The sequence below is a fragment of the Myripristis murdjan genome, chromosome 12 (genome assembly GCF_902150065.1).
Source record: "Myripristis murdjan chromosome 12, fMyrMur1.1, whole genome shotgun sequence".
In the NCBI taxonomy this organism is placed as follows: domain Eukaryota; kingdom Metazoa; phylum Chordata; class Actinopteri; order Holocentriformes; family Holocentridae; genus Myripristis; species Myripristis murdjan.
In genome coordinates this window covers 14,058,893-14,074,576 of record NC_043991.1, presented here as the reverse complement: position 1 = coordinate 14,074,576, position 15,684 = coordinate 14,058,893, and the positions used below count along the sequence as shown (strand labels likewise).

Below are 15,684 nucleotides of genomic sequence, written 5' to 3'. Positions count from 1 at the left end.
GTGTGTGTGTGTGTGTGTAACCATATTCATGTATGCCTGTGTCTGCCTGCCTGTAAGCCTGCTTATAGTGTATGCTGTTATCTGTGTCTGCACTGTACCTGTGCACTTAATCCAGCCGGTCGAGGTAGATGGCCGCCCACCCGGAGCCGGCTTCTCAAGGATTTTCCTCTGTTAAAAGGTTTTTTTTTCTTCACCATGTGCGAGCTCATGCAGGGGATTTTGGGTCATGGAATGAACAAAAATTGTTTGGTTTCTCTGTAAAGCACCTTTAGATTACTTCTGTTATGATTTGGCGCTATACAAGTAAAACTAAACTGAATTGAGGGGAGTGTGTGTGTGTATGTGTGTGTGTTCACCACTACAGCAGTCTTGAGCAAAAACTGTTTATTTTCCATAGCGCAAAAATGTTGATTTGACTCATTTTATCTTGCAAGGAATGTTTTGCTCATTTCGAGTAAATCTAATATTTGGATAAATAAATGCCCTACTTTTCCATTTTCTCCAACTATTGCAAAACAGTCTGCAGGAAGTCTGTCATAGAAACTGTGACTCATCTATGGACTATCATTACCATGCCATCAAGGATCCTGTTTAACTGCGCAAACCCACTGGTCAGTGAAAGGACTGAGCGCATGTTTTGTGTTACAGTGTGGCATATTCATGAAGCCATCCACCTCAGGATTTTAGCCACTCTGCTACCTTTCTCGAGGCTCTGAGCAGGCGACTCAACATGGAGCGTCTGCAGCACTGTTTACTGACTGCTGCCTTGAATAGATCACTGTAGGTCCAAAATATGAGCAACCTTAAAAAAATTCACTTTTTTTTTTTTTTTCCTCTTAAATTCCTCTATTTGTGCGGGCTGGGGGTGGCAATTTTCTTGTCTTTTTTTTTTTTTTTTTTTTTAACAATTTTTGATCAACTTTGTGGCAATTTATAGTGTCTTTTCCTATAATATCAGACAAATGTATAAGTGTAATAGTTATAAATATAGTTTTATATTATGGATAATTTTCTATTTCTGTTTTTTTTTTCCTTCAGGATATTTCTTACTTCTTCTTGTTTTTTTTAAGAAATAAAGAGAATTTGCTCAAGTTTCTAAGGAATACTCAAGCTTTCAAACAAACAAACAAACAAACAAATAAAATGGATCGGTTGTGGTGGCCCATACCGAGGAAGGTGGGGCCCCAGGCGCTGTGCCTGATCTGGGCCGCAACTCTGGTGAGGAGCAAAAGCCTCTCTCCTGTTTGCTGTGTTTGTGTGAAGCCCTCTAGTCATGTACTATGAAGCTCAAAATGGGACATTTTTTATGGAAAGGCTGCACTGCAGTTTCAAGTCAATCAGGACATGACCCTTAATGTCTTCTGTGTGACAATATTTAAAATCTGGGACCACAGGATGACAGCTGAAGAGGAGAGAAAAAGGCAGAAAAAAGGACGGGGAAGAATAGAGAGGAAGAACAAAATGCGGGATAAAAAGGAAATGGATTTCAGAGGTTGAAGGCGAGTGAGTGTAAAGTTTAAATAACATTGCACTATGAAGAAGTGGAGGTACTCAAGGGAAATGATGGAGAGCGAAAAGTTGAGAGGGAGGGCTGAGGAAAGAAAGAGAAAAGAGTATAGGAAAAAATGAATAGAGAGACACGAAGGAAGGTGCAGAGAGAAACTGGGGTTGAGAAATTATCCCACCTACAGAGATGAGGTTAGAAGCCAAGTCTGAGGGAACCAGACAACAAAGTTATGGCGACCACCCGTAGAATGTGGATTTAACATGAAAAAATAGCAAACTCAAAGCAATGCCGTTCACCGTGCGGCCAATATTGTAACCAGTGCTATGACCCATAAAAGCTACAAAAGCAGAACTGATAAATGGCTTCATTTTGCGAAAACTACATCTTTGCTCCTGGCTGGCACTTGATTTTCTGTGTTCCACTGCTTGAGACTGAATTGCCACGGTGCTTTTAAGCCAAATTTCTGTTCAGTGTAAAACTGACGGAGGCTTACCCTTTCAGTAATTCATCCTGAAGTTACGATATCTGTCAGAAACTGATGTTAGAGGCTTTATGAAGCGATTCATGAACAGTTTCCTACAGTTAGAACGCCAGGCTCTGTTTATTTTTACTTGAAGCTCTGTCAGTGTTACGGTTTATATTTGACCAGCAAAGACCCCGCTTGACCTGTTTTTATGAAAGTTGTAGCATTGCCCTGTTACACACAGGTGTTTGCCTTCAGTAATTTCTCAGAAATGTTGATAGTGGAAATATCAGAGCCTTTTTTTCACATCTTATTTGTGCTTTCAACATTGGTTATGAAAGTTTTTCTTCACACTTACAAGTACATTTAACAGTTTAGTAAAACAGGACATGCTGGAATGAAAAGAAAGAGGCGTGTTATTTCTGACACCCCCGCAGGGCCTGCTGGTGGCGCTAGAGAAATGGTTCTCAAACTTTTGGCAATAATGTACCTCCTTTGAAATATTTTTGTTGTTTCTGTTTTTGCTTCTTTTCTCTTCTTTCTCCTGGTTCTTAGCTTTATCACTGCTGTGCTTCCACCACAAATCCATTTTCTGGATTCTTGCTTCCTCGCCTGACGACCGAGGCTGCAGATTTAAACCGCAAACACACACATTGACACCTTCAAGTGAGCCAGAGGGAATACTTAATATAAAATGTTGTTTACCAAACTTACATTTACACTTTTTTGACAACTATCATCGTCAAACCAACCTAAATGCTGGAACCAAATTTCATGGCAATGCAAAAACCTTTACAAGTACTTGTGTGCAACATTAACAATTTGACCACTGAGCTGCTGATGCCGCTAGACGAAAGGTTGGTCATTTGCCATTTCACTTGTTTTTTTTTTTGTTTTTTTTCCCTGCTTCGATAGCAACATTGGAGAGAAACAGGAGAGGCAGGGGAGAGACAGGGAATGACATGAAGCAAAGGTCGTGGGTTCACCAAAACTGCCCGGTTTCATCCTCTAGGTGACATGAATGTTGTCACCAAAATTCAAGACATTCCAGCATGTAGATTTGCAGATATGCCTCTGTGGACCAAACTGTTCCCCAACCAGCACAGTGACCTGCAGGCCCCTGCCTTCAAGAAAAGTGGAAAAGGAAACATGCAACATTTCAGAACGGACTGATTGTTGTAAGATATCGCTACAGGAAGGATAGGTCTGAAACTTGAGGAAATGGGTTGAAATTTTGATTTGAGTCAGTGAAAGATGGAAAAAATGAGTAAAAAAAAAAAATAAATAAATAAAAGAAAATGCAAGACCACTGCAAACGAGGTACCGCAAGGCCAGTACAACATTTAGAGCCTAATGTGCGCAAGTGCCTGGATCCGTATGCGTGTTTGACCACAGAAACCTGATGCGCATGTCTCTGCTGCAAGCTCCGGTCCTGCTTCTCTGTGTCCTCTTGCCGTCCCCCCGTCACGCTGTTGCAACATAAGCCTTTTTGTTGCCGCCTGGCCTTGCAGCTCACAGGCACATGGGCTGCTTCTGGTGGCTGGAAAGCGGGCCATAAAAGAGCCCTGTGCTTTGATTTTGGCACACCACATCAAACAGGGGTAGGGAAAAGGGTTTAAACAGGTGGATAAGCCCGCGGCACGGCACAGGCTGATTTTATTTTGACAGAGTTCAGCTCAGAAGGTCCGTTGTGATGCTGGCAAGATGGAGTGTGTGTTGTGTTGTGTTGTCGTAACTGCTTGTGGCCCTTTGTGTGTGTGTGTGTGTGTGTGTGTGTGTGCATTTGTGTGTGTATTTAGTGCTGCCTTTCTTAGGGCACAGGTCTTCAAACGTTTGCATGTTTTAGACCTCCAAGTTGACTTTCTGTGGCCCCCAATTTGAAGTGATTGTGCCCTATAGGGACCCTTATATCAGGAGATGTTTTGGTTTGTGTTCAGTATTAAATACTACAACAATTTAAACACAAGAAATCTGACATTGGTCCAGCATCACTGATCTGACCTTTAAATATCATATTAATAATTATAAACATTATACAATTGTAAAAACATAAAATACAACTGCGTTTGATCATTTTAAGTGGGGGCTAATTCTCTGGTAATTTTCTTTTCTTTTCTTTGGTTGGTGCCAGTTGGTTTGGTTTTTCACTGATGTTTTGAAGGAAACCAGGTGAATTTGATCAAGTTTTAAAGAGTGAAACTGTTTCGATGTCTGCTTGAGCACTGCCAAATCGTGGTGAGATTAAACCAGAAAGAAAAAAAAAATGTTAAAATGATCCCCCCCCATACATTTTCTGCATTCCACTGTCTTAGAGAACTATGCACTTACAAGACTGTGACAATTTGACAAATGGAGGAGCATGCAGCAGTGCAGATAAAGAATGTACACAACAACACAAACAACCCTATGTGCTGCTCTGTGGGTTCAGGGGATGTGCTGAGAGGAGAGAACGAGAGTGAATGAGCAAGTAAAAGGGATAAAGAGAGAGAGTGAGAGAGAGAGAGAGACACAATGAGTGTGACCACCCCTTTATGGACCAGTTAAGCGGACAGGGTTTTAGCTGATTTCCTTTATCTAAGCAGTATGTTTAACACAACCCAAACACACACACACACAATGAAAACAAAATATAAACAACCAACAAGAGCAAACCCCAAAACTAAATCAAAAACAAAACACACATAAAAAAAATCCACCCATCCATCCCCTCGTCTACTAACACACTTACGACACGCATAGCCCATAAAGCTGCCTTATAGATCCATGAGTTTTCAAAGATGAGAAGGTCTTTCATTGCAATGTAACAGGCAATATCAACCTTTATTCTGGCTCCAACATCAGCTGCACCAAAATTGGTGCTTAATTCTTCCATTTTCCCCCGATCAAACATTGCTATCTTTCCTGGATTATGAGAGAAAATTGATTAAATGAGAGTGTTTGGCCTTTTTTCTTTGATAATGGTGTCCACCTTAGGCTTCAAGACAGAGAAAAGTGTCTAAGAGCGTAGGAGTCCGCCTGACAATATAATGCCAGGTGAGCTGCACTCATCAAGAAAGAGTCTGGGCTGCTGCTCCTCTCAGATCAGATCATGTGTGTCACAATAGGAAATCAAAGGAGCAAAAAAAAAAAAATGAAAGGACAAAACATAGCAGCATAAAACACACTCCTGACACTTGTGCACAACCAGAGGGAAAGAAAGAGAGAAGGAAAGAGATAATGAAATAAAGAGGCATTCAGAGACAGTCTGAGGGAAAGAAAAGCAGCGGAAAGAGATTAAAAATGAGGATTTATAGGTGTTAGACAGAGCACTTAGTGGCCAGATGCTTCCGGATGCCTCAAAATGCCTCGATGGCTTAGTCCTGATCAAAGAATGGTGCAACAAGCCTCCTAAAGCTTGGTCCCTTAGTGTCTGCGTGTCTCATGGCCACCATAAAATCACACCAGGGCTGCAGGATGTTACAAATCTCTGTCTCTCCCCTCACAAAATGAAAATGAGAGAGAGAGAGAAAGGGCAGGAAAGGGGCATGGCAGAGAGAATGGTCGGGTATGTTTGAGATTCAAGGCGCAAAGCAAAGCTTTTCGGTTTGCCCTGCTCCTTGCTTCTCTTGTTGCATCTTTCTTGCTTCCCTTTGCTGCCTCACTCACTCCCTCCAAAGAAGTGGCTCTGTATTTTTAAGAAACTAGAAAAAAAAATGAATGCACCAAGGCCACTTATGTGGAACAATATTTAAATGTATTTTGCCAAAGGCTGTCTCCATCCTCCTTCAATTTCTGAAACCTCTCCATAAACCATATCCTTTTCTGTGCATCCTTTCTCTCTTCATGGGAGAAGCACACAGATTATAGTTGTTTGGTAATTTGGGCAATGCATGTGAGCACTGCTGTTAGCTGTCAAATAAGCATGTCTAATGTCTCACTAACTGCCCATATTGACGCTGGCATAGCTCATCAATAGAAATAATAGGCTTCTACAAAATCTTCTGACATGTGATGGCTGTTTTCCTTTGGTTACGTGTAATCTCCCTGTTTCTCATCTTCAATCTATCCTTCCTTCCATTGTTGCGACTAAGATGCACCTCCTGCCGGCCCAGGCCCCTTCAGCTAATCCTCTCTAACCCCTGATAGCTTTATGGCTTGGTGTAATTGACTTTAGGATGAGAGAAGAAAGGGCCGGCAAACACAGCTTACACCAGTAATTGGTTCAGGCCTGAAAACTGATACGGACGCCTTGCCAGTCAAGCAGCCAGAAGGCCTCTCTCCGTCCTGTCCATGTGCCTGCCTGCCTGTGCTCCCCTGGTCAGAAAAACAAACACGGGACGGAGAAATGGTTTTTCCTGGCTTACACCTCAGTCCCAGGGCATGTAGCCCACAAGCTAACCAGCAAATGAGCAGGGGGCAAGAGGCCGGTCTGACTTCTGACTGTCACATAGTGAGGTGAAGAAGGAGAGACAAGGCTGGGGTTCAACTTGTGAGGATTAAGCTGAGATGACTCAGGTTTCTTAATTTCTGATGTTTTAAAAGCCATCTCTGCAAAATGAGAACATCCTGATAATATAGTTATAAAAGAAGCCCTCCAGGATTTCTCTTTTCAGACTTTTAACAGGATCAGGAGAGGGCTTGACTCCGGTTGGTGTTTTAATATTCTGGGTTCCTTTATGTTATACGTTTGTGTGCCAACTTGCATATGGGGTATTTTTTTATCAGATCTCACAAATCTCTAGGTCAGGTTCCCTTAGTAACAATGCTGAAACTTGTCAGGTCAGATCAACGAGGGCCATGCAATCTTTGGGACCAGAGCTGAGTCCAGCCAAAATGTTGCATTGCACCCATAGAAATAAAATTTCTTTTTTTCCCCCATTCAGTTTCGATGATCGCTCCACGTTGTCTGAGATTTCTAACTACTCTCTATTGCTCTTTTCCCTGATCCAGGTGTTTTGGAGATCAAGTCAGTGGATGTGGGAGTGGTGGCCATCAGGGGCCTCAGCAGTAACTACTACCTGGCAATCAGCAAGAAGGGAGAGCTATATGGAGCGGTGAGTACCTACTGTACCTCAGTCTTCTACCAGTGTACAGCCGCAGATACCTTGCTCACATACCACCAGTGCTACTTCAGCACTATTTCACCCTGATCTCCTTCTCTTTATGTACGATCTATTCTTTGTTCGTCCGCTCTGACAACAACAAAACAAAGCTCCTCTCTTCTCCGTCCAAGCCTTTTGGTAGCACAGCAGCAGCTATCATTCACTCTGATTAGATTTCACAAGTCCCATAACCATTTTGCAGCAGCCATTTTACATCCTTCTCGGACTGTTTAATTCAGGTGATGACATCCACAGCTCTGCTCTCCTCTCCTCTTTGTGTCATGTAAATGTAGAGTCTCTGGCTTGCAAAGGGATACCCGCCTCTCTGTACACCAGTGACTCCCCAGCTCTGAGTTGTCTTGAATGCTTTTTAAAACAATGGACAAGGCGGCAAGACTCTCTATTCCAGAAATAGGAACCACAGCTAGTCAATGCGGGCTCTCGTCTCCACTACCTACCTCTCCTCTCCACTCCATTCAGAAACAGGAAACACAATCCTTCAGTTTCTCTATTCTGCTTCGGTCCCTCTGGGGAGAGCAGCCCTTGTTTCATGTTTTTTCTCTCTCTCTTTCTTCATCTCATTCTCTCTCTCATTTTCTCTCTCCTTACTTTGAAAGACCTAACTTTCAGTGTGGCTCTCTGGAGCCACACCACAGATGAAATGACACACGGTAGAAAGAAAGAAAGGCATTCTGTTGCATGTCCTGAAACTGAATTCCCATGACGTCTTCTACTCGGTGCAACACTAGCCATAGTAGCACACTAGTGAAGGGCTGGGATTCAATTACACTTGATGAATTTAAACAGTACCTTCTTTATTCAGTGGCAATCAAATGAAATCATTATTTCATTTTATTGCCAGATTGATACATGTGAGTAACACAAATGATAATGACGGCCTTTAGTTTGTAATCAGGATTTATGTAAACCAATAAATGTCAAAAAAATGAAAGATGGATGATGTATTGTATGGTCTGACATTTTTTCCCCCCTTAATTATAACTGCCATAATTTGATGTCATGATTATAGTTTTGTGCTGTGCACAAGCCTTTTTCACACCATTTTAATTGAAAGGCAGCCAGCACTCACTGTTTGGTCTTACCGAGACCAAAGTTAGTTAAAAAGCTGCACAGTGTCTGTAAAATATTCTCATTTTGCTTTGGGAACATTCAGTTTTACTTCTGGAACCAATTTGAACAGCTGTGGCCAGAGAGAGAGAGAGAGAGAGAGAGAGAGAGAGAGAGAGAGAGAGAGAGAGAGAGAGAGAGAGAGAGAGAGAGAGAGAGAGAGAGAGAGAGAGAGAGAGAGAGAGAGAGAGAGAGAGAGAGAGAGAGAGGGAGAGGGAGAAAGAGAGAGAGAGAGAGAGAGAGAGAGAGAGAGAGAGAGAGAGCGTGCGCGTGTTTGTGTGTGTGTGTCTCTACGAGTGTACATGAATTTGTATACTGTATGTGTGTATGTGTGTGTTTCAGGGAAGGTACATTCTTGTGTTGTGAATATCAACTGCATCCAGTTAACTGGCTGGTTAAGTGGCGCTTGCCTAGAGCGCCAGGGCAGCTTCCAGTAAACTGACAAATGTTACTCTCTTAGATCATTTTCTCTTCATTTATCAGTGGGTGGTCACTGTGGTAATGTAAGCCGCAAACATAGTGTCACAATGGTCCTGCTGGTACAAAGCCCAAACCTTTAAGACCTCACATCTCATCCTAACCTCTCTGCCCCTAGTTCCTTCTGCCTCCCCCGAGTGACACACAAACAACATCCCTAACAAATTCAATTCAGTGTTGAGTTTGTAGTATTGGCCTTGATTACGCTGGGGATTTGACAACAGTTTCTTAAGCAATGGCTGACCATTTGTGGATCAATGTTGTCACTAGGAGCATGTAATCAAACAGCTGCTGCGGCTTCCAAACAAGCATAAAAAGAAGAGAAAATGGTTTAATAATAATATTAATATTAATAATAATAATAATAATAATAATGATAATAAAACTGAAAAAAGTTGAAATATCAAGAAGACTACCAGGATTATTGCTGGCTCCATTCAGCAAAACAGAAATAAGAGAATCAGAGTATATGTTTTTATCATAACTTCAAAAAAAAGTATCATAGGCACATCAATATACAGTATCTGCTGCTAATTACGCTCCTGATCTGAAGCCAAAAGAACAACTGTTATTTCAGGTTTGTGAAGATCCACTCAGAAAAAAAAAAAAAAAAAAAATCAAAAGCATAACATGAGTAAGAACAAGCTAGCAGCTAAATACAAGTTTATGAAACTACGTTTTTCAGCATTTGTTCTAAGACAACATATGTTTACTAATTGTATTCCCCCTCTGAGGTTTCTCCAGTGTTTGTAGAGCTTGATCAGACTTGCTTGATCATCTGTCTTTAATCTAGGTTTTGGAACAGCCCAAGGAGGTTCATCTATAGATCTGAAACTACGTGTCTGGACAGAAGGAGTTGCCTTGAAATAAAATCTTACCGATTCCAAAATCGATTAACAGCCAATGTAAAGGAGGCAAATCTTACTTTTATAATCTTTCCTGTAAGATAGACAATAAGGTAGCATTAGAAAGACCAGAGTTCCATTAAGAGTTAAACAGAGCTAGGAAATGAGCAACAGTGTCCTGTCATGAACAAGGAAAGAGCAATGTGAGGAGGTTTTTGGAACAGTTGATGCTATTGTTTTATTTTTCTGATGAACTGCATGATGAGAGATCTTGCTTGCATCTCCAAAAGGCAATATTTCCATCACTACAGCTGCTGCATAAACTCACAATGAGAAAATGTTGGAAGACTGAAAGGACAGGTGCAATGTGAAAAATTGCGTTTGATAGTCCATCATTAATTTCACGTAAAGAACGTAGGAAAGTAAGATGTAGGGACACAAGAGTCAGATGGGATAAAGAACATTTATATTGTGTCAACTGATGGCTGAACAGAGTAAATTGTCTTGGAATGGAAATCGTAAAAGAGACCCGGTGTCTTTGGGAGCACTGGAAAGATGAGGGAATCAACTTTGAACTTTGGATTTGAGGTGGAGAAAACTGGGAACTCTGGAATTAGTGTGAGGGCCCTTCCCTACTCAGAATTTCTGGAGATATATCTATGAGGGTTCTCAGTCATCCGGGTCATGGAAGTCTAAGGAGGGTTGAATCGACAGCAGCTGGGTTTGCTGTTCTCTGAAGAGGCTCTTCAACTGAAGAACTGAAAAAGTCTCTTGGATGAGAAGTGAAATGTCTTCAAAAATCTACAAATAAGTCCAGTTGCCCTTGATTCAACTCCCCTTGGACTTCTGGAGATATGGTGGAGCAATCTGATCTGTCTGGTTGTAAATGAGGGAAGGAGCTGGGATCTCTTTCCAGAGATCCCAGAGTTCAGAAGTGCCTCCCTGAACTTTGGCAAATGGGTGGAGAAACATGAAGGGCTCTAGTTTCGCAGACTTGGCGAGGCGCGGGCGCAGCGCAGCTGCGCTGCGCCAACTGGGTGTGTCCAAGTGGATTTTGCAAGTTTGGCACGCCGTGCGCCTTGGCGCAACTACTGCGCCGTTCCTCCTACCGGCGCAAGGGAGGAGAGAAGGCGTAGAGTGGGTTTGACACAGCCGATTCACTTTAAACCAATCAAATGAGCCCCTGTCCTCGCCTTTAAAATGCGCTGCGCGAAGGCGTAGTGGTAGTCTACACATTTGACATGGATGAAGAGAGCAGCCGCATCACGCACTCAGTGAGGCCAGTCTTGGCTGCTGCAATGTTGCTGGAGCTACCTGCCATCCATCTGTCCACCCATCCATCTAACCACCCATCCATCCATGCATCTATCCTTAAATTTGTCTTCCTGAGTCCCCTGTCTTTCCATTACCGACCTGCCTCGCATCTCTTTTTTTCCAGCTCTGTCACCGTCTGTTAAAGTTATTGATTTTTACGAGCAAATATAAATTTTACTGTGAAGCCCCCATTTTTAATGAATGTTTTTACCTCAAAGGATAATCCTCGCCATATTCATATAAATAGCCTACATGTTTGTTTTGCAACTTTCGACTCCATCACTTACTGATGCAACAACACACTAGAGATTAAAACAAAATCCGGTTCATGAAAGCTTTTACATTCGCTGTTCTAAACGCCCAGTGTCTGGCAAGGAACCGATGCATTTTACATTTTCTATATGTGTGGGATCAGGGTTTCCGTTAGAAAAAATTGGCACCGGACAACGTGACCGGCAGGTTTTCAATTTACCGGACAAATGTTTGAAATTCCGGTCAAATATTATCTGAATTTACTGAGCTTAAAATTATATGCAGGCTATATAAGAATGATATCAAGGCATGCCAATTTATAGCGTAATCTTTTTATTGAAAAGCAGGCTGTATCAAATTAAATGAGTGCCGTCAATTGACTATATAAATAAAAAAATAAAATAAATAAATAAATATTGCACAAGCCTGTGCTCTTTTAACATGAACGTTGCATACAATTGCAAACAATTGCAACTGCAATTTGCAAACACAAAAACTGGCTCATATCATTTTAATAACGCGGCGTGCTGCCAACTTGAAATCAAATAGATGCAATAAAAACTTAATTCAGCAGCTGAATTAAAATCAAAAGTCTCAAGTGTCTCTCCGCAACTTGCAATGCACATCAGTCTTGTGACCTTGTTCTCCCCCAGGCGACTTCGCTGCTGTTTTGATCCGGTTCTGCAGAAAAAAACCCTCTCTCAACCTCTGGTACACCGGAGACAGGGATCACGCAGTCTATTTTTTTTTTTAAATTATAAATAAAATTACGTGGAAATTGACTGTTTTAATAAAATTGTGAATATTTTCACCGGACATTTAAAAATTACCGGACTTTGGCAGATTTACCAGTCATAGTCCGGTGATTACCGGATAACGAAAACCCAGAGTGGAATATTTAAATATATATGGAAGAAAAACTGTGTAGTTAACAGGGGCAGCGCCAGACACCATAACTGGAAAAAAGACATCACTGTATGGGACACATTGTTTGACTGACAGGTGATCAGGTTGGGTTTCCATTACGCTGCCAAACGGTGCCAATCTCCTTTGATCTGACATCAGTTGTGACGGCACAGTCGATATGGAGATACGTTTATGTGCAGACTGAGATTATAGCATTGAATAGTGGCTTCTGTGGGTATTTATTGCATTGTTAATGTGCCTGACATTCTGGAAACCTGCCTGTGAAGTTTTGGTGACATGTGCGCACTGCCCGCCTGTCAGCCAAACTTCCACTGCGCCAGCCACGCTGCGCCTTGCGCCGAAAGTAGACGTGGTTTCAGGAGGCGAGCTTTTGGCGCACCTCGGCGAAGCCTTTTGGCACGAAACTGTCACTGCGCCAAGCTGAATCTGTCGACACCTCCCCCTGCTGCGCCGCCACTCCCATCTCGGCGCAGATCCGTCTGCGAAACTTGGAAACCGTTCGCCTTGCGCGTTGCGCTGGTCGAAACTAGCTCTGCGCGGGGTGCGCCTCACTGCGCCACCCTGCGCTGCGCCGGGAAACTAGAGCCCGAAAACTCTGACTGGGAGAAGACAGGAGGAATTTTCTTATAAAACAGAGGAAGTGATCCCTGACATCCACGTGGTGGAAAGTGAAGGGATATCTGGTCATTGCTTAGCTGGAGGTGGTAAATTTTGGTGATTTTTTTAAAAAAAAAAATCTTGGTTAGGCTCTCTTATAGCCTGGGAACCAGACAAATCTGCAAAGTCATGTTATTTGCCCTAGCAGATTGGTCTGGTGCCCCTACCATTCCTGGTCCAGCTCAGGCCAGTCACAACCACTTATCTAATATGGGGCAGGTTTGATACAATGACTGATGTCACTGAGGCACTGAGGCTAACCCTAACCCTAACGGTCGCTCAGTGTTACATTCTGCTCCTCTGATTGGTTGTATGTTTATCCAGTTGTGTCCTTATCTGTCTAATATGGTTCGGGTTTGATACGATGACTGACAGAGGAGCATCATGGAGGTTCAGTGGCTGCTCACTGCTTTGTGACATGTTGCTCTGACTGGTTGTAGATCTATCCACTTCTATCCAAAGGCATTTTGGTCCGCGGCCATTGATAACGTCAATTGACTGTCAATGATGACACGCCTTAACTGATAGACTCCAGTCTAATTTGCATTTGCAAATTGTTCTGGCAATGCCTGGGTAGCTGTCTTAGGCCCAATTGCCAACATTACAGAGGCCACAAGTACTTGCTAGGCTTCACACACACATATTATGTATGTGATAAATACACACATTTTGTATGCAATAATTGGTTTATCTGAAGGCATAATGTTTATCCTGTATTGAGTTTTGTGGACCCCACAGTCTCACTGTCATTACTTCCTTAATTTGCACCCCAGGCAAAGTACTTGTTAGACTTTATTCTTGCTGTTAGGGTCTTGCCAAAAGTGTCTCAATCTCTGCACAATACATATGCCCATGTTTGAATTAAGTGTGAGAGATCTTGACACCACAGAGATGGAGGAAAAAAACAGAAAGCAGGGCTTATCAGTAGTGGATAGGGCAGTGAAGGGGATATCTTGTCACTGGTGGGGGAGAAATAGGGCTCTTGGTCTTCAGTAAGGCTCAGAAGATGTGAGATAAGTTGCACTAAGATCAAGATTATGCTCTTTCACTGTACTACTATAGTGTCAGCTCTTGACCGCCATAGACTTTATATCCTTACTTACATTTTCTGTCCCATCTGTGAATACTTTCAGAAAGTTCCTCAGTGATATTTGACGGCTCTCTCTCTCTATCTTCTCTCAATACCTTTACCGAGAAACTCAAATCATCCCTCAAGTAGCAGATTTGGTCCAGCTATCATGAATCTTTTTTTCTTTGATGAAAGAGGGGATTGGATTTAAATACACATGATGAAATTACATTCAAATAGGGAACATGATTCTTTTCACTGTAGTTTTGTCAATCCAGAGTACAACCCACCGAACAAATTGATCTCATTAGTCAGGTATACACAAACGGCTGCCTTTGTGTTTGATGTTATTTAGTATCCTACACCGCCAAGAACCAAACATCTGTGCTAATCACATTGCTACACACAGAGTAAAAGCACTGCAAACAATGAGTGTGCATTGCAGTGAGATGGGCAGAGAGCACCAAATAATATCATTCCAGGAGGCTAAACTCTTTATGCACCTGGACTTTTGCTATGATTTGTCTGATTGCATATTATCCATTTACACTCTCTGTTTCTTCCCTCCAGAGGGACTTTGGTCCAGACTGCCGCCTGATTGAACGCATCGAGGAGAACAAATACAACACCTATGCTTCGGCCGTGTGGCGTAACAAGAAGAAACACATGTTTGTGGGACTCAGCGCCAATGGCAAGCCAATGAGGGGGAAGAAGACGCGTAGGAAAAATACAGCCACTCACTTCCTGCCCATTGTCGTACAGCCACGATGATCGAACATATTACCCATGGCACGGCTCTGCAAACTGGAAAGATTCGAGATCCACCGTGCTATTGAAGATTTTTGGAATAACAGTGGGTTGGAGTAGTGGTTACATTGGACAGATCTGTATGAGAAGGATTTGCTGCACTGAGGAAAAAGGAACGGGAACTTATAGATATTTTATCACTATTGGAGGAATCAAACTGTTTCTGTTGAAAAGACTTTTTAAAGAAAGGCAATATTGTGTTAAAGAACTGATACCAACATGAAAAGTTATATTTTATTTTCTGTCTTAAGTTATAAAGTACACAGGCACAGGGGGAAATATGAAAAAAGGAATTCTGTGCCAAAACGCGGTTTTATATGTGGATGAAAAGTCGGAATGAAATAGATGGAGAGATGGATTAAGGGACATTGATGCAGAATGTTATCGACAGAAATTCGGCGATGAGGAAAGAGTATAATTTGTGTTTTACATGTAAATGTGTGATCTGTGGATGCAGTTATTTATACAATACTAACTCCTATGGGTTATTTATACTGTACTAACTCGTATGAGGATGGAGCAGATTTTCAGATTTGTATCCATGTGAATGACTCAGTTTCAATACATCTGCCACCTGCTGGAAGCACTTGACCAGGGACAAATGACAGAATAACATGAAGGGGAAGAAAGAGGAGGCAAAAAAGGAGGATGGGAGATAAGGAGGAAGTATTGATAGAAAGCCGGGTGTCGGAGGAGGACAAAGGCCAAGACGTGGGACAGCGAAAACCGAGGGGAGCAGATGAAAAGCCAGGAGAGGCGAAGAGAGATGATTAGCAATAGTCTAAGAGCGCAAAATAAGTCAGATTCAGAAGAGTTTAGTCAAGTACACACCAACACATAAACCAATCTAACACTTATTAACTTGCAACAGTCACTGCATTGGGTTTTTCTTTATTCCTTTCACCTGATTGCTTTAAAAAATTATTTATTTTGTGTATTATTTAACAAAACAAAAGGACAAAAAACATGGAAAGGACAAATTCTTTTTTTTTTTTTTTTTTAACATTTATCATTTTCTTTTTGAATACTAATCTATCATTTAAACATGAATAAAGTAAATATATTTCTCTTTAACTTCTTTGACTGACTTTCTGTTCTTTTCAGATGACCAAAAATTTGGACATAATTCACTCACCCTGATGTCAGCTTGTATATAT

At 41.9% G+C, this 15,684-nt stretch overlaps 1 protein-coding gene across 1 annotated transcript in view; it reads left to right on the top strand.

Moving 5' to 3' along the window:
- The window catches only part of fgf10a (fibroblast growth factor 10a), a 28,634-nt gene extending 13,228 nt beyond the window's left edge, over positions 1-15,406 (top strand). Inside the window, exons 2-3 of the mRNA XM_030065416.1 lie at positions 6,900-7,003; positions 14,291-15,406. Of these exons, the coding sequence (XP_029921276.1) occupies positions 6,900-7,003; positions 14,291-14,491 (305 nt within the window). The 3' untranslated portion in view covers positions 14,492-15,406. The remainder of the gene's footprint in view (positions 1-6,899; positions 7,004-14,290) is intronic.
- The last annotated feature ends 278 nt before the right edge of the window (positions 15,407-15,684 follow it).